Source organism: Danio rerio, chromosome 19 (genome assembly GCF_049306965.1).
Source record: "Danio rerio strain Tuebingen ecotype United States chromosome 19, GRCz12tu, whole genome shotgun sequence".
NCBI classification, from domain to species: Eukaryota; Metazoa; Chordata; class Actinopteri; order Cypriniformes; family Danionidae; genus Danio; species Danio rerio.
The window spans coordinates 38841900-38862500 of record NC_133194.1 but is presented as its reverse complement, the minus strand read 5'-3'; the positions used below and the strand labels follow the sequence as shown (position 1 = coordinate 38862500).

The 20601-nt window shown below is 33.2% G+C and overlaps 1 protein-coding gene across 2 annotated transcripts in view; it reads left to right on the top strand.

The window, feature by feature from the left end:
- Window positions 1-20601, top strand: part of csmd2 (CUB and Sushi multiple domains 2) — a 560701-nt gene that overhangs the window by 269406 nt on the left and 270694 nt on the right. For both annotated transcript variants that reach the window (XM_688741.11, XM_073931822.1), the window contains exons 10-12: window positions 4729-4850; window positions 16273-16376; window positions 18444-18556. In XM_688741.11, coding sequence (XP_693833.6) covers window positions 4729-4850; window positions 16273-16376; window positions 18444-18556 — 339 coding nt within the window. The remainder of the gene's footprint in view (window positions 1-4728; window positions 4851-16272; window positions 16377-18443; window positions 18557-20601) is intronic.

Here is a 20601-nt window from a genome sequence, read left to right as displayed (position 1 = left end):
GTGATAGGAAACTGAAATATGTCAATGAATGTGTAAATTGGCTCACACATGTAAATTGCACATGTACTGCTCTAGTACATTTAATCATTGCACATACTAAAGATTGTATTATTATTATCATGGAAAACTACTGTATCGTGTAGAGAATTGTTAATGGTATATAACGATAAGAAGATAAGAGAGAAAGACCCATCACTAGCTCTACACCTGTATCAGTACAGCCTTACACAACATATAGCGCTGGTTATACCTGCTCTTTCTCCTTCATATCGATGAATTTGTGCGGTGCTGCTATGGACTATTAGTCTTTGATTAGAGCTACACATCCCTTCTCCAGCAGCACCAGTGGCCTTTGCCATCGTGGAGCCTCAGGCTTGACAATCTCCAGGAGGAAAGTTAGGCGACAGCTTTGTGATGGATTGCACCAGTTGCCTCTGTTTTTGATTATTTAACGATCAGTTTTTTTGGCACATCACTGTAGACTTTTGGAAAGAAGGAAAATAGACCTGGAATTGGGAAACTGTCGAAAATCGCCAGATAGAGCAAGTCCCTTTATCTGCTCCATTACTCATCTGAAAAAAAGAAGAAAAAAAAAGAAAAAATATCTTAAATTGTTTGTGAAAATGGGGGCGAAGCAGTGGCGCAGTAGGTAGTGCTGTCGCCTCACAGCAAGAAGGTCGCTGGGTTGCTGGTTCGAACCTCAGCTCAGTTGCCGTTTTTGTGTGGAGTTTGCATGTTCTCCCTGCGTTCGCGTGGGTTTTCTCCGGGTGCTCCGGTTTCCCCCACAGTCCAAAGACATCTGGTACAGGTGAATTGGGTAGGCTAAATTGTCTGTCCTTGAGGTTTCCGGTATGTGCGGAAGGTTGTTTCTGTGATTTGCTCGATTTTAAAGCATGTCGGATAACAAATCAATAACATTTATTTTTCTTTTTTATGAGATACTCAGAAATAAAATCAAGTTTTAAAGCTTATTTCATAGAGAATGATATAAAGCACATATCAAGAAAAAAATGAGTTCTTAAAGAAAGTCTTACAAGCATAGTTCATTCATAAATGAAAACCTGCTGTAGAATTACTTACCTTCAGGTCTTTCAACATACACAGTTGAAATCAGAATTAAGACACTTCTATACAGCTTAAAGTGACATTTAAAAACTTAACTACGTTAATTAGGTTAACTAGGCAGGTTGGGGTAATTAGGCAAGTTATTGTATATTGCATAGTATATAGCTTAAAGGGGCTAACAATTTTGACCCTGAAATGGTGTTTAAAAAATTAAAAACTGCTTTTATCTAGCCATAATAGAACAAATAAGACATTTTATATTATTTTACTCTGATATTATCAGACATACTGTGAAAATTTCCTTGCTCTGATACATAATTTGCAAAAATTTCTAAAAAGAAAAAAATCAAAGGGGGGCTAATAATTCTGACTTCAACTGTATGTGTTGAAATACAACATTAAAAGTTTGTTCATTCATTAATTAATTCAGTCAGTCAATTATACATTCAGTCATTTACTCATTCAGTTGTTTATTAATTAATTAATGAATTAATTCATTCATTCTATCATTTATTCAGGCATTAATTATTTCATTGATTATTTTTTATTCATTATCTTTTCATTTAAAAATATATTCATTCATTCAGTCGTTAAGTCATTCATTCTTTCATTTATTCAGGCATAATTTTTTTCATTCATTCATTTAAAAATATACTTTGTATTCAGTCAGTCAGTCATTCATCAGTTAGTTAGTCAGTCAGTCAGTCAGTCCGTCAGTCTCTCAGACAGTCTTTCATTCATTCATTCATTCATTCATTCATTCATTCATTCATTCATTCATTCATTCATTCATTCATTCATTCAGTCAGACATTCATTCATTCATCCATTCATTTGTCGTTTGTTTGTTCATTTTTTAACTTGTACATTCATTCATTATTAGATTAATCAATTCAATTTTTTATCACATTTCAATTTATCTTGCAGACATTATTTGAAACATTTATTTGATGATTTTTTTTTATGTTCGTATAATTACATTTGCTAATTTGATTATCTATAGATGTATTTTTAAATAATAAAATGTATAATATAAAAAGTTGTCTGTGAATGTGTGTGATTAGCAAGCAAGACCTTTAAAGCAGAAAGCTGCAGACAACACACATTCTGTTGTGAAGGTGAAAATCGGGGTTAGTCGGCCCTGATGTTAATTAACTTTCCAAAGACTTTTGTTCTTTAATGTCAGCCCACCTTAAAGTGTTTGAGGAAACTTTGTGAGTGTGCGTGTGTGCGTGCGTGTGTGCGTGTGTGTGTGTGTGTGTGTGGGAGGCCCTAAGGAGCTCACCTCAGACACAGCTCATTAAAAGCTCCAGCTGGTCCCAGACCTGCAGAAACATTCATTTAGTGCAAACACGCTGCCTGTGCCCTCCCTTCTCATTAGACATCCAGCGCTTTTATTCGAGGAGGTATTTAAAGTCCTCCTGGAGGCCACGACACTTCAACTCAAAAAAAAGTCACAGAAAAGTCACCGGCAAGGTCGTTCAGCATTCAGCTCACATGCCAGGCCAATCAAAACTAACATCCCACCATAGATTATTTCAGGTACCTTTAACAAAAATCAACTGTGAAATATTGACTGATGCCAAGGGCCAAACTTTTATGAAGTATGTGTGCTTTAAAAAAAAAATAAAAAATTGTTTGTAGGCCCAGAAACCGATCAGAGTTGAAGTATACACGCTAAAAAATGGTGTTGTATAGTACAAAATTTGTATCATTGTCCTATAATTACAAGGTAAAAGGTTTCTGTGGCAGTTTTGTTAAATGTAGAAGCATAAAGTTTTAGATATATATTTTCTAGATATTTATTTTCAGATAGGTTTAGATGTGACTTCAATCTCATGATTTGCTATGAATAGGAATTTACTACAATAAAATATTTTTTTACTGTACCTGTTCATAAATAAATAGATAAATAATTGAGTAAATAAATAAATAAATAAATAAATAAATAATTTTATTTATTTATTTATTTATTATTATTATTATTATTATTATTATTATTATTATTATTATTATTATTATTGTTATTATTATTATTATTATTATTATTATTATTATTATTATTATTATTATTGTTGTTGTTGTTGTTGTTGTTGTTGTTGTTGTTGTTGTTATTATTATTATTATTATTAATTTTATTATTATTGTTATTATTATTATTATTATTATTATTATTATTATTATTATTATTATTATTGTTATTATTATTATTATTATTATTATTATTATTATTTTTATTAATATTATTACTATTATATAAAAGTAATGTTATTTTAGTCAGAGATTCACAAATATGTATATCAAAGACACTTATTTTGGTGGCATTTTATTTAACAAAATGTTATATGATATATTTATATTGTTATGATCACTAGCGATGCCGCAGTTGCAGATTGCTGGAGAACTACAAATCTGCAACGTCATCGAACAAATGCCATCATGCCCGACACTAACACACCAGTTCTAGACCACCACTTGACTTCACACACATAGCTGTAGATCATCCTCACTGATTACTTAGACTATTTAAACACCACAAAGGCGTTCATACCTTGCGCAGTATTGTTCCATGTTCCTTATTTCTATGTTTTGCTCTGTCTGGTTTTTAAATCTCGGTCTTGTTTTGGATTGTCATTTTTGCCTGCCCCTACCTTTGCCTGTTTCTTGGACTACTGTTTTGGGATTGCCATTGCTATTGATGTTTTGTTCCTATTTAATCCCTTCCTGCGGTTGTTTGAATAGATCAGATATGGTTGCAGCTGGTAGTTAATGAGAATTATTTATATTATATATTACATTTGCCAATAATTTAATTTTATTAAAGTCTACCCCTACCCCAACCCTAAACCCAATCATCACAGTAATGTAAAAACTGTACTGGTACAGAGTATTATTTATGTTATTTATGAAATTATCCAATAAATTGTATTTTTAACATCTACCTCTAAACCCAACCATCAAATACAGAAAAAATATAAATTATTATTATACAGTGTCACAACAATTATGCTACATTAATGTGTGCATCCACAGCTGTATACTATTTAGACTTTACCCTTCACTAAATAAAGCTGCATGTGGAACCTACTTGAATTTAACATGCTCCCGGTGTATTTAAACATGGAAAACTTTTCATTACCATTTAAAAGTGTGAGGTTGCCACTGGAATTTGGTCAAAAAATACAGTAAAAGATGTGAAACTGAAATATTATAGCAGTAGAAATGACCTGTTTTCTATATTAAAACATGTTAAATGTATTTTATCCCTGCAATGCAATTTTCAAGTTATTTCATCATTGTAATGCACTTATTTGCTGCTCAAGAAACATGTTAAAATAGTTTTATGCATATTGAAAAATCTGTGTCAGACGAGGTGTCCCATTTATATAATCTGCATCAAATTCAGTTTGCAAAAGTGATTTTATATTTATTGAAAACTCATTACATGTTAGTAAACTGTCTACTTCCATATAGCAAACAACGTCTGTGAAAGTGAATTCAAAATATGGCTAAAAATGGTCCATCGTCATTTAAACCATCAAAATAATAAGAACAATTAAATAAAATCTCTATTTTTTGTTTAGATCAAATGATCTTTCACTTTATGAAGCGTCAAACTGCTGTAGATGATTTCCCTGAACGTGCTGTATTTCTTTTCTTTCAGCTCCCATGTGTGGTGGTCAGCTCCGTGGCCCGAGTGGGATCATCACCTCCCCAAACTTTCCAGTACAATATGACAACAATGCAAACTGTACCTGGATCATCACCGCTTCAGACTCCTCCAAGGTAAACGCTCGCATACAATAAAGCTTCAAACATGCTAAATGTGTTCATATGAGATATGAGCTCTGAAACACTGCGTCATATTTACAGTATCACAAAAGTTCATTTGAAGGCAAAAAATGATCAAGCCCAGAGTGAAATAGGAGAGTTTTTCTACTCGCCTTCACATGCATCACACAGCTCTTGTTGGTAAACACATCCCCTCCAATATCCTCCAACTATTGAAATGTCCCCACCAATAATTTAATTTACTTTAAAAAAATCGTGTGAGGTGTCTGACATACACAAGTGGATAGCAGCAGCAAAAAAAAAAGAAAAGAAAAAAAAATGTGAACATAAGGAGCTTTTTTAAACGAAAAGTGTAAGTCACATCATGATAATGCCATTGATGCTCTTGTTTTTCCCTCCACTTTAATGCACAGTCTAACGTTATAGCTGACCGATATAAGGTTTGTTAAATCTGTGATTTGACTGCAGAATAAACAGCTAAATATAAAAGTACAGTATTTGATCCCTGCCAGTTCTCCTAATCTCTCAATTTTGTTTAAAAAAAACTGCCTGTTCTCCATCTTTTATTAATATTAATATATGAGACATGTTTCATTCGCACTATGGCTGAAATAAACTGAAGTCTTTTTTCTTAACTTTCTGTTTATCAGTTAATAAATTTTATTTTAACATTACATCAGGCCCGTAACCAGCTTATTGAAATAGGTAGTTTTTTTTTTTTTTTCTTTTCTTAAAAACTCAATCTTTTTATAGGTATTCACCTAATTAATTATGAGGAATAAATATAGCATTTTAGTGAAATTTTAAGAATTTTTTTTTTGCTGGATCAGCTTGATGGATGGTTATTATAACCACACTTTTTGATGTACCAAAAAATAGTTCCCACCATTTTGTCAAATTGCTTACCGCACTATTTTACTGTTTTAATTGTTTATTTACAAATGTGCATTTAAAAGGTTTATATTACAGTTTTATAAATAATGACAATTTAGAACAAAGAAATATAAAAAGATACTTATTTTTAAAATACATTATTATTATTTTTTTTTTTTTTAAATCTGTTAAACCTTGTTTTAAACTTAAACTAAAGCCTATAGGCAGAAAACAAACTGGCCAGTACAACTTTCCTCAGTCAGAATTTGGCCATTTGAATAGTAAGAAAAATTCAAACATAGTTGCAATAATAATCCAACTTTTGGTCTTTTGAACCACCTGAACCTCCCTAGGCTTTAACTTAATTTAATAATTTTTATGGAGAGATGATTAAATAATAATTTTGGGAGTCTGGTGGGGTTGTTTGATTCACCCATTCCCACCAATGTCAAGTGCAAATCTACGTCCTTGATTCAAATACTTTTTTTAAAATTTTTTTTATAAACAGCAAGGATGGGAAAGCGTCATCTGCTTCATAATGTTCTGATTTAACTGTTTCCTGTTAAAAAAAAAAAAAAAAAAAAAAAAAAAAACTGTTAACTGTTTGGTATTGAAATGCTCAGTTTTTCCACTTACACTTACTTTTTACGTCATGTAAATAGCAAATGCGCTTATGGCGCGACACAGCTGGCTCTTAAGGGCAATGGGAGATGAGACTCTGATTGGTTTATTCTCAAAACACACCTATAACTCATTAAGAAAATAAACTCAACCCTTTTAGACCATGCGCCATGGCCCAAAGCGGATTTTCCTGTCCTTAAATTAGCAAATATGGATTCTGACACGCCCTGAAAGGGTTTGCACCTTGCGCTTTCCGTTTTGCGCATGGACTGTCAAAATAGAGCCCTAAATGTGTGAAAGGGGCTATTGAAAGTTAATTTAAAGAAAGAGGGAGGAAACTACACAACAGAGAAAAGATGAAACTGTGGCGCTCCATGTCATGACTTTGGTGTCGAGTTCAAGGCCATTTTCTTACTCGCTTGCCAGATTTTCTTTATCTGGGTTCAAACAAATGGCTTCACAGACCGCTCCCCTCATCACCATGACTCAGTTGGGAGCGAGAGATGGAGGGCGAATGGATTTGGGTGAAGCGGCTCTATCAGCGGCCCCTGCTTTTTTCTCTGTGGCCCCGTTCTCTATTTCATCCCGTGTGGAAAGGACAGTTTCTGCTTCACACTGTCACGGGCTGTAGATGAAGATGGAGCATTGCTGTTTTTGCTCTTTACAAGCGTAATGACATTCTATTTTGGTTCTGACACAACTGTGTACCCGGAGAAGACGTGAGGTTAGCGGTGAGACTGAGGCCGCAAGAAATGTACCTGACAATGAGCTTTTGATTTGGCTGCAGCTGCTTTGAGACGCTGCCAGTTTAGAGAGGGAAAGACAGCTGGTAAAGGCTTTAGCATCACAGTTTGCTGTAGTTTGACATCATTTAGCAGTTGAGAATGTGTAATGAATATTTAGGTGAATATTAAGGTGAAGTGTAAAGATGCTGTTGCAATATTATTTACTAGTTCAATGGGAGAAACAACTGTGAGTACAGCAAAATAGTTTCTGGTTGTGAGGATGTCATTATTAATTAATTTTTTTTTTTTTTTTTTTATTTATTTATTTTTTCGAGTAGTAACTTCTGAATCAGTTGATAAAGTCTTAAATGGTATTTTGTGCAATGTAGTTTTTAACCGGAATATGCAAGTCTGTCTAGGTCGGGGGGCATATCAGTGACTTTTTAATATACTAGCACATGAAAAAAGTGGAAACCTCATGTAATTGATGCACCTAGACATTCGTTCCCAGAGTTTTTTTTGTTTCTTGTTGTACATATTGAAGGGGTAGTTTAAATTCCTATGAAAATACAACAATTTAATAATAGGCATAATAATAATAATAATAATAATAATAATAATAATAATAATAATGATAATTATTATTATTATTATTATTATTATTATTATTATTATTATTATTATTATTATTATTATTATGCCTTATATTATAATTATAATTATGTCTTAAACAATTGTTGCTTAACCAAAAGTTTAAAAGATAGCGCAAGACAGCAGAATGCAATTTGGGTAACTTTATTGACTTTAATGGCAATTGTTCTTCTTAATATCTTTCTTTTTTGTAAAACTACAACAAAGAGAGGGAAAGTATGTGTATATTCATATTTACTTTAACATGTTCAATTTAGCCAGCAGTAAAACTTTACTAATGCACATTTTAAAAATAAATTTCTTAACATGCATATGAAAAAAATATTTTAAATGAGACAATTTGAATCCAATATAAGCAAAATTATCACATATACACCACCAGTTTGTACAACAAAATACAGGTGGTATAAAACTGATTTTAATCGAATATCTCCAAAAATATAGCTTTAATAAAAATAGAGCACTTACAGACATATATTTCAACATTTAAATCAGCCCCAGAAATAATCTTTATGTGCGTCACAAAGAGAAACCGAAAGTAACCGCAATATTTAATACAGTATCTTAAATGTCCAGTAAGTGGGGGGTCAAAACCATATTGTGATTCAAAGTAAATGTTGTCTTGGGCTGAGTCTCGTTATATTTTTGATGTCAGTTGAGGGCCAGAGGGAGAAGGAGTGGGGCGGCAAATAGCCCACAGGCCGGCAGTTTAAGACTCCTGGTCTACAGGTAAAAAGTATGAAGGCACTGTCGGGAAAAAATTTTTAGTGGCTCAAACATTTTTATTTTATTTTATTTTATTTTATTTTATTTTATTTTATTTTATTTTATTTTATTTTATTTTATTTTATTTTATTTTATTTTATTTTATTTTATTTTATTTTTTATACTAAATTATATTAAACTTAATTATACTTAATTACATTGTTTTTACTTATTATGAGCTTTTTCAGTCAACCCCAGCAGAGAAATTAAGTGGCTCAAACATTTTTATTTTATTTTATTTTATTTTATTTTATTTTATTTTATTTTTATTTTATTTTATTTTATTTTATTTTATTTTATTTTATTTTATTTTATTTTATTTTATTTTATTTTTTATACTAAATTATATTAAACTTAATTATACTTAATTACATTGTTTTTACTTATTATGAGCTTTTTCAGTCAACCCCAGCAGAGAAATTAAGTGGCTCAAACATTTTTATTTTATTTTATTTTATTTTATTTTATTTTATTTTATTTTATTTTATTTTATTTTATTTTATTTTATTTTATTTTTTATACTAAATTATATTAAACTTAATTATACTTAATTACATTGTTTTTACTTATTATGAGCTTTTTCAGTCAACCCCAGCAGAGAAATTAAATTAAATTAAATTAAATTAAATTAAATTAAATTAAATTAAATTAAATTAAATTAAATTAAATTAAATTAAATTAAATTAAATTAATATAAATTAAATTAAATTAAATTAAATTAAATATGCATGCTTGTTTAAAATAAATAAATGAATAAATAAATAAATAAATAAATAAATAAATAAATAAATAAATAAATAAACCAACCAATTAACCAATCAACCTATCAATTAATCAATTAATCAACACAGAAATATAGATGGGTCAGTATGTCAATTTTGCCACTGTTACTGTCCTATGTTAATGAGCTTTTGCTAAACAACAGACACTGTCATTTCATTCCAGACATGTTCAAATCTCATTTCCAACCCGCAATGCCATTAAACACAACAAATGAATTGACATATGGCGGACGAATTAAATAAACAAGTACTTTTATGAAGTGCAGGGGAAATAGGACCCCCATGTAATGACATTTGGTTAACAGTGTGATGCGTCTAATCAACTAAAGCGAAGAAACATCCTGAAAGTTCAGGGCAGACTGACTCTGTAACGCCTCAATAGCAGATTCCCCACAGCCACAGCTAAAGATGCTCTTGCTGCTCAAAGATGTCCATCCTATTTTTGTCAACCATGGTGCCTAATGACGGGTGCTGCAAAATGGCTGAACTTGAAGCTGAAGACCGAGGGAAAAGAAATAAAGTCTGCGGGGAAGAGAAGGCTGAATCCCCCCGCTCGCAGACAAACATTAGCTCAGAGTCTAGACGATGACTACGCTTCTGCTTCAGATCCCCAGAAGGCATAATAATAGAGAAAGAGTTGTTCATGAGAAGACATGGCTGATTGCTTTTGTTGTCCTCTTCGTTTTTTAATTATCAGACCTCCTTTTGTTCTGTGCGCTATCATCATCCAGAGCACTGGCATTATCAGCTATTCTACTTCTACAGGGAATTTTTCTGAATATTTCAAACATTGCATTTTTCTTTCTGTGCACGTTTCTCTATAGGGGAGAATAGCGTAAGTTGTTCTCCTTCAAAGAGACATAGATTTTAAGGAATAGTTCAGCCATGAATGAAAATTACACCATAATTTACTCACTATCAAATCATTCTCTGTGTATATGACTTTGTCTGTCCGACGAACACAGTCAGAGTAGTTTAACATTTTTTTTACTGGCTTTCCCATGATTTTTCTGTGCTTTCTCATAATGGTGTGGAATAGTGGCTTTTATTTTAAAGGCTTCCAAAAGCGCATAAATCAATCTTTAAACTAACCCATAGTTTAAACCTAGGAGGATAATACATGTCTTAAGAAGAAGATTGATGTGTTTTTGCAACAGAAAAGCTTAAAATTTTTTTAAATTATTAACTCAAAACACTGACTTTCAGCCACCAAATGTTTATTATTGACATATACGACTTATGGTGTAAGATGGGTAGATAGATTTATGTATAATTGTAATGAGGCAATCATGTTAAATTTGCATCATTCCCCCGTGATTTTCACTTTAAAGTAGATGCAGATTCGCGTCATTGGAGGGCCGTCTGTCTGCCTGCACTGCAAAATATGCTTTCTTACTTAGATTTTTTTGTCTTGATTCTAGTCCAAAAATCTTAAAATTCTTCAACAAGAAGCATTTTTTAGACAAGCAAAACATATCGCCTTGTTTTAAGAAGTAGTATGCCAATATTAAGTGAGTTTTTCCTTAAAACAAGCTAAATATTCTGCCAAGAGGGTAAGCAAAATAATCCAACCCTAGCTCATTCTGGAAACGTAGCCCTGCAGATGCTACCTCGACTGGGTTCATCTGACTGGATAAGGTCATATATACACCAATAATGTCTTGAGGGTGGGTAAATTATGGTGTGATTTTCATTTTGGGGTGAAATATTACTTTAAACCCAATGCACCTGCATTGCATTCAACAGTGCTTAGAAGTAAATAAAAGTCAGTCAATCAATCAATCAATCAATAAACACAAACATTAACTCGGGAGTCTAGACAACTGTGCTGATTATCCCCAGAAGGCATAATAATAGAGAAAGAGTTGCTCATGAGTAGACGTGGCTGACTGCTTTTGTTGTCCTTTTCGGTTTTAATTATCAGTCCTCTTTTTGTTCTGTGTACTATCTTCATTCAGCGGACTGCTATTATCAGCTACTCCACTTCTGTAGGGACTTCAGTTTTGACTAAAAAATAAAAACTCACTCCTCCAACAAGTCTCGCTCCTTACTATGATTCTTTAAAACTTATCGCTATTTGCTGAAAGACTTACCGCTTTTTTTGAAAGGCAGGAGTGGGGATTTTTTTATGCCTATACACATATTGAATATGTTATTTGGTTTGTTGATATTAACCTTAATTAATAAAACAAAACACTTATTAATTAATTAACTAAACAACTATTCTTCTGAATATTTCAAATGTTGCACACTTATTTTTCTACTATAGCTATAGTGTTGTAAGTTGTTACCCTCTCATATAAGAAATGTATAGTTATATTTGTCACATTACGTGGTTGAGAAAGGATGAGTACTCGATTGCAGGGACAAATTATGGGTTTTCATTAACTAAAAATAAAACAAATAACAACAAAAACCACCCAGATGGGGAAACATTAGCAAACAAATAAACAAACAAACTTGACTGGACAGGCTGGAAGGGATTAGGGCTGGACAGAACAGGACAAGACACGACTGGATAATGACATTTGACAACTGAACCGAACAGCAGACATGAGGAGACTTTAAAGAAAAAGAATTAACAAACAAACAAATAGGTGAACTGAATAAACAAAAAATGGGTTAACAAGGAGGATGGGACTAGACAGTAGACATGACACAAAGAAACAACACAACCCATGTGCATGAGAGAACCCATTAACCGCATGTTCACATTGAACATGACACTAAAGCACGCAGCCACAGTGTAAAAACCAGGACACGTGCTTTAACACCACCAACACAAACAGAACACAAGGCATGAGTACATAATAAATAAGAACACTTACCGTGTTATCACACATGCGACATGTATGCTTCAGTCCCAGCACCAACCGAAACTGAAACCAACTAGACTGGAGTGCTGAGAATGAATATTCAGAGACAGACAATGACCGAAAATTAGTCCTTGAGCCGAGCACAACATACAAGACACGACAGGACTAGTGTCTGGCCACCAAAACAAGAATTAACAGGACCAAAGTGGCAGAATCCTGACAATATTCTATATATATATATATATATATATAGTAAATATAATAAATGCAAATTGATTTCAATATAAGAGCTGTCAACTAATTCACATGATTATTATTATTATTATTAGTAGTAGTAGAAGTAGTAGTATTTATTAGTTGTTTTTATAGATTTTTTCTTATTTATTTAGTCATTTTACAACTCTACATTTGTCATTTACTCAGTGGTATCATATAGGATGATAATGCAAACTGTTTTAACATTATCATGTAATATCTCAATAAGTTTAGTCAGTTTGTTGTGTAAATATATACTGTATATATATATAAAGCATGTCACAATCACCAGCGATCCAGTCCTGGCAGATTGCTGATGAGCTACATATGTCACTTTTAAAAACTACAAGTCCCATCATGGCTTTTCTCACACACCAGGTGGTGATCACCACTGATGACACACGCATCTGAAGCTTTTGATTGCTGATCATTTGGACTATTTACGCAACACACTAGTTCTTTGCTGAGTCTTTGTTTGCTGTCGCTGTTTGTTGTATCGGGTGTTTCTAGTTCTTTGTGTTGCCTGCTGTGTTTTTGACTCAAGCCATTTCTTTTATTGTATGCTCTTTCGTCGCATGTACCAACCTTACGCCTCTTTTACGACTACGATTTGGAACTGTATGTTCCTGTTTTGCTCCTGTGTTGACCATTGCCTGCCTGCACGACTAACCTTATTAAACTGCACTTGGATCCTTAGCTTTGTTGTCCTCGACTTAACTCCCATATACGAGACAAAGTAGTAATGGTGTGATGCTCATGCTCTATCTCAGAGTATTGGTTTGGTGAGATCAGACTTTGTATTATAATCACTCAATGAGTCGACTCAATGACCCACAGTGCAGTCAGTCATGATCGTATTACCTTTAATGTAATGTCACAGAACTCAGTGGGCTTCACCTAAGGTGGTGCAGACTCTCTTTTGAAGCACTGGATTGAGAATAGAAAGGTTCAGATGAGGTAAAAGAGGATGACGTCTTGTTCACTGCTGGTATGACCTAGAATGCTGCCATCCTACCCCTGGCACTCTTTGTTGTGAAGAGTGTTTACCATAGGACAGAATGCAATTTGCATTTATATAAGCTTTTTCATTAGGAGTTGGTCTCTGAGCACTCCAAAAACATTAAGAATTTGGTGGAAATGTGGCAGCCAATTTGAAACAGGAGGGTAGACAGCACATTTTTGTTTATTTTATTCATACTTTTTCCACAGTGTTTCTTTTTGTTGCTTATCAGCAATAAACCTTAATATTTAATTGTTCATCTTTCTGCTTTTTCCTTTTGTATAAGACATTTGGCAGCCTTGTTTTCATTTTGAAGAATGAGAAATGTACACCTTTGACTCTTCATTTTCTTACATAAACTGCATAAATTCTTTGATTCCAACTTCAGAGATAGTTTGTCTTCTTTGTTATGTAGCAAGTGCAGTCTGGAATTTAATGGTTTTAAAAATAATGTGAGGACTAGTGTTTTAAATCTTGTTTTTCAATCCACATGACATGTCGTTTTTTTTTTTTTTTTTTAATGGGGAATTAGAAAGCTGTTAACAGCAAGGGTATCCAAACTCGGTCCTGGAGGGCCACTGTCCTGCATAGTTTAGCTCTAACTTTTTTCAACACAACTGGCTGGAATTTTCTAGGATATAAAGAAAGAGCTTGATTAGCTTGTTCAGGTGTGTTTAATTGGGGTTGGAACTGAAACATGCAGGACACCGGCCCTCCAGGACCGAGTTTGGACACTCCTGGTTTACAGTATATACAGCAAGGCTGCATCCTAAATCGCATACTTCCATACTATATAGTACGCTAAAAACAGTATATGAGTCGAGTAGTATGTGTGAATTCATAGAATTTAAAAATCAGTATGCGATAAGTACCTGGATGACCTATTACTTCTGGCAAGGTTCTGAACCTTGCATCCGATGCACACTGCACTATCTCATGATGCCCCGCGAGAGGATTTATGAATGAGAGTGAAGTGACGCAACTCACGTGAGTAGGTCACAGGATTATGACAAAAGGGCGGATACAGTACGTCGGAGTTCCATTCATACTACACTCTCAGAAACAAAGGTACGAGAGCTGTCACTGGGGTGGTACCTTTTCAAAAGGTACACATTTGTACTTAAAGGGTCCATTTTGGTACGTCAAAAGTATATATTAGTACCTACAAATTTTAAGAGGAACACTTTTGTACTTTTTAGGTTTATGTACCCTTGACTTATTAATATTGACCTTTTAGGTACAAATTTGCACCTTGTGAAAAGGTACCACGACAGTGACACTCGCCTACCTTTATTTCTAAAAGTGTACTCCCATTCATACTGTATGGAATATACTTTTCTCATGGCTGAGTTGTACATTTAAATTAAAATGCAGTACCTACTGAGTAATAGGCGGTTTCGAACGCAGCCCATATATAAAATGCTACTACAGAAACTTTTATCAAAAACTCCTTTTTTGTACATAAAGGGTACCTTAAATTGACATATTAGTACCTACAGGGTTCCTATTGTATCTTAAAGATACATATTAGTTCATAAAAAGTACAACATTTAATCTTTTGAAGACTTGATTGCCCATTGAGGTTTTTTGCATCATCCCATGCATCTGTTAACAACTGGCTGCCAGTTACACTACCTGACAAAAGTATTGTCGCCAATTCAATTTTTAGGAGCAACAAATAATAACTTGATTTCTAGTTGATCATTTGGTATCAGAAGTGGCTTATATGAAAGGCAAAGCCCTATAGATTACGCTTATTTTACCAAAATAAAATATGATCATGCCTTGATTTAGAATTTTTTTAATTAGGACAGTAAAGTCTGAAATTGCTTGCTGCATTCATACATCTCTGCAATGACTCAAATAACAAATTAATAAAATCATCTGGAAAGGCAAAGAAAGCGTTCTTGCAGGACTCCCAGAGTTCATCAAGATTCTGTGGATTCATCTTCAATGCCTCCTCCTTCATCTTACCCCAGACATGCTCAATAATATTCATGTCTGGTGACTGGGCCGGCCAGTCCTGGAGTTTCTTGATCTTCTTTGCTTTCAGGAACTTTGATTTAAAAGCTAAAGTATGAGAAGGAGGGCTTTCTTGCTAAATAATTTGCTCTCTCCTGTGATTGTAATGTAATGGGCAGCACGAATGTCTTGATACCTCAGGCTGTTGATGTTGCCATCCACTCTGAAAATTTCTCGCATGCCCCCATACGGAATGCAACCCCAAACCATGATTTTTCTTTCATAGTGGGTTCCAACAGGTTTTCTGCAGTATTTGTGATGATTGAAATGCAGTTTAACAAATGATTCATCTGATAAATCTATCTTCTGCCACTTTTCCAAATGATTTAAGTTATTATTTGTTGCTTTTACAACTGGGATCGACGGCAATACTATTGTCAGGGAGTGTGTATAGAGTTAGTCATGTAATAATTGAATTCACCACCAGACACTGGATAACACTAAGAAAAAAAAGGTATCTCTAAGTGTTCTCTAACTCAGGTTAGTTTGTTGTTGTTGTTGTTTTTTTTCCATGTATCTTATATATTGCGCTCCTGAGCGTGTGTAACTCATGAAATGTGCTATAAAAAAACAAGCTCTACTCCTGTTAGGTTGTCCTCAAAATTTAGAATATTGATGGTTGTTAATTTTAGTCTCCAATGTACATTATGTTATACATAATAAACAGTTTGAAACATGAAAACGTCAATAAATGGCACTTTGTATTTTTTAAGCTGTCAAAGAAAAAGTTGTAGGTTAAGGTTTGCTAATTCAATTCAAAACTGTAAATAAATGAAGATCCCTCTTGAATAATGAGATATAGTCAACATTTACAGGTGCTTTTGAAAGCATGCATAAGAGATGTCCAACTTTACAATTTTCCCAACTGCGTCCAGACGGCTGACTCTGATTGGTCCCTGTGTGTAGGTGATCAAGCTGACATTCGAGGAGTTTGACCTGGAGCGAGGCTACGACACGCTAACTGTTGGAGACGGCTCTGTAATCGGCGATCAGCGGACGGTCTTTCATGTGTGAGTACTTTTGTTTCTCTTCTCCATCCGCCCGCAAACTCCTCCCAGGCAGTGTCTCCCGCTACTTAACTCTCCGCTCTGTGTGCATAAACCTCCTCCACCATCTCCTTTCATCTCTCAGCGTCCTCTGCCGTTTCTACCCTTAACCCACCCCCCCTCTATTTCATCTCATTTCATCAGCCCTCTGAGCAGAAGGGTACAGCAAAAAAAATACCCCAAGCTTTATTGTCAATCACCATGAGGCTCAATGTTAGAACAAGATCACTCCTGCTGCAAAAAGCGCAGCGCACGTTGATCCCCCATAATGCAGATTTGCACACCAGATGCTCCGGAAACGTTGCTGAGTGTGTTGTTATTAATTGTGCTGAAATTTATGGCCTCCATAAAGTTTTATCGGTGCCGTTTTATGGGCGCTCTCTGGCAGAGGTGTACAAGTGCTTGTGTTCCTTTTGAATGGCCCCGTGTCCCTGGGCTCTTTCTCTCTGGATACTCAGAGTCCCCTGATGGCCTAATGTGCTTAATTAGCAGGTCTCATAAGCCCTTATGGAGTCGCTCTGCAGGTCCCTGAAGGCTAGTGCCGAGGGAATCCAGGGACTCCCAGTGTTCCCCGAGATGTGCTCAGTGATTCTGTAGATCCTGAATTAGGGCTGCACAATATATCGCAAAATTATCGATATTTAAATCAACAATATTTAATTGTTCATCTTTCTGTAACTTTAATTTGGAAGCCTTGTTTTCATTTTGAAGAAGAATGAGAAATGCACACCTTTTTTCTTCATGCACACTCTTCATTTTATTAAGTGCATCAAAGGTTTATTAACTGCATCAATTTTTAGCAGGTTACTACGATAATAGTACACTGACTGGCCACTTTATTAGGTACGTGACCAACTGAATCCTCTCAGACTGGTTTCTTGAACATGACAATGCGTTCACTTTACTCAAATGGCCACCACAGTTACCAGGTCTCAATATAATAGAGCACCTTTGGGATGTGGTGAAATGAGAGATTCGCATCATGGATGTGCAGCCAACAAATCTGCAACAACTGCGTTATGCTATCATGTCAATCTGGACCAAAATCTCTGAGGAATATTTCCAGTACCTTGTTGAATCTATGCCATGAAGGATTAAGGCAGTTCTGAGGCAAAAGGGGGTCCAACTCGCTACCAGTAAGGCGTACCTAATAAAGTGACCAGTGAGTGTATATGCAGTATACATATCATAGACGTGTGTGATAAATAACATTTATTATAGTCAGATGGGACCTTGCTTTCTTCATACCCACCTATCAAGTAGTTGCTGTTCTGCTATTGGCTAGGATAGCAGAACCCAGAGCTGACTTATAAAGATGTAGACCTTTTTACTTGATGTAAAATAAGTCTGATGTCCCTAGAGTGTGTATGTGAAGATTCAGCTCAAAATACCCCACAGATAATGTCTTATAACTTATAAACTGCCCCTTTTAGGCTTTGATCCTAATAGTGCCGTTTTGGTGACTGTTGCTTTAAATTCAAATGAGATTATGAGATTCAATTGATATATATATATATATATCATCACCTTAGAATTATAAGGTTCTATCTGTGTTCAGAATGATTGTGAGATATTGAGCTTCAAAGTTGTTGCATTCCATATAGCAAGCAATGTGTAACAATTGTTTTTTTTTTTATAAAAAAGTTTTAAAATGTAAACAACTTATAAAAAACATCCCATAATGTAAATAAGTTTAAATAAGTAAATAAGTTTTTCTTTAATAAGAATATGTCAATAACTATGTATATGTTATTCTTTCTTTTTTTTTACCATTAGTTTGCACCTTGACAGTTTAGACTGAATTATAGACTGAACTATATTTTAGCTCTTATTTTAATATAATTAAATAAATAAATGATTTTAAAAAATAGCTAATAAACAGGGAAATGTTATATATTACAAAATATCATTATCACACTACTCAACTGGCATATTGCATATTTTTCCATTATTGTGCAACCTTATTCTGCATGTGAAGATTCATTGTTGTACTGTTATGTTTCTGATCGTCTGTCTTATTTCAATGTTTAGGCTGTCTGGGACTACGACTCCGGATCTGGTGGTCAGCACTAGTCATCAGATGTGGCTTAATTTTAAAACGGATGATACAAGTGGCTCCCTGGGCTTTAAGGTTTCTTATGAAGGTACGTTATGGATACTAATTATATAGTCAAGCATATACTACTCCTCCTCCTTATCCCACTAAGGAGAAACATTAATAGATATCCTAAACATTACTACTGGTATTTAAATAAAATTACAAATAAATAATGTGAAATAATAATAAGAATGCATTATGTTTTTGATAATAAAAACAATAATAATATCATTAAAAATACATACATTAATAAATAATGAAATAATGAAATAACAATTAATGAAAATATATATCAATAACTAATAAATAACCAATTTCAGCAACAACAATATGTTATTATTATTATTATTATTATTATTATTATTATTATTATTATTATTAACAACAACAACAGTTATAGTGTTAATACTTGTTTTCTTGTTTTCAGTTGTGTCCTACAAAAAAAAAAAAAAGTAATAGATTGGCATCCCTAATTAAATTGTCTCTGTATCACCTTTGTAAAAAAACATGTCATACAGCTTTGGAAGGCTGTGATTTATGCATTGGGTAATTATCATGTCATAATAGCATATTCTCAGTTGAAGCCTCTCACCATGCTTGTTACTGCAGTGCTGATATTTCACAGTAATCAAAAAATGCATTGTTCTTCTTTTCTTTTTCTAAACCCCAATGAACACTTATATCGCATACAAACCAGCTGGGAGGGCATGAATTGATTGAATGCAATATTAAGGGTGTAAGTTTAAGATCAACATCGCACTGATGCTATAAACACTCGTGTTGTCAAAACTATAATTGTATCAGTACCATCTTATTTTAAAGTAAATTACAATACAATAACAATATTAAATGTTTGTATTTTTGATACATGTCTATATAAAATCTCACTTTTTTAATTAATCAGTAGTTTATCGTAACTCAGTTTTACAGTTGCTGCAAAATATGTATTGAATGTTTAATCAGTTTAAATACGTTTAAAAAAATTCAGTTTATATATATATATATATATATATATATATATATATATATATATATATATATATATATATATATATATATATATATACACACACACAATCGCACCTGCTATTTACTGTTACCTGCTGTCTGCTAAGAACAGTTTTCTTCTCAACTGACTGTTCCCACTAAATTAAGAGAGAAGAGCCGAACGCTCTTTCTTTGCCTTGGCTTCATTCACTACGATGGTGCTGATAAGTGAAACAGGGCTCTCTGGAATCATTTATTCATTCATTTTCTTTTCAGCTTAATCCCTTTGCTCTCTGGAATCATAATAAAACCATATAGAAATCATAAATAAAAATGTGTTGTTGCCCTGGTAAAACAAGCATAACATAGACAGAAGGTATCAATAGTTTAAAAGTGCCCAATTATAAAGATGTGTTGACTTAATTATTATCTGCATAATTGGTTGAGACTTGAGTCAAGATGTAAAATAGAAAAAGGGGAAATTTAAGTATTTTAAATATATATTTATTCTGACTTCAACTGTATATACATATATATATATATATATATATATATATATATATATATATATATATATATATATATATATATATATATATATATATATATATATATATAATAGTCACACTTTGCAGTAAGATTTCATCAATGTTAATTAATGTATTCACTAACATGAACTAATGAACAATACTTGTACAGCATTTATTAATCATAGTTCAAAATATTCTAATGTGTGACTGAAATCCAAATTAGGTAATGTACTGGGAATTAACATGAACTAACCATTACTATTTATTTATTTATTTATTTATTTATTTATTCCTATTACTTCACATTAACAAAGATAAATACATACTGTTATAAATCAAATCAAATTACTTTTAATGTCACATCATCAGCAGTATGTGTGCTATGATGTGTGAAAAGCTTAAGTATAATGCATTGTTCATTGTTTGTTCATGATAGTAAAAATAAAATAACTAACATTAACTAATACAACTTTATAGTAAAGGCTTACCAAATGCACCTATTTGCAAAAATAATAATGGGGTTAAATGGGTAAATATGTGACACTGTTTGATACTACTTTATTTTGATGGTCGC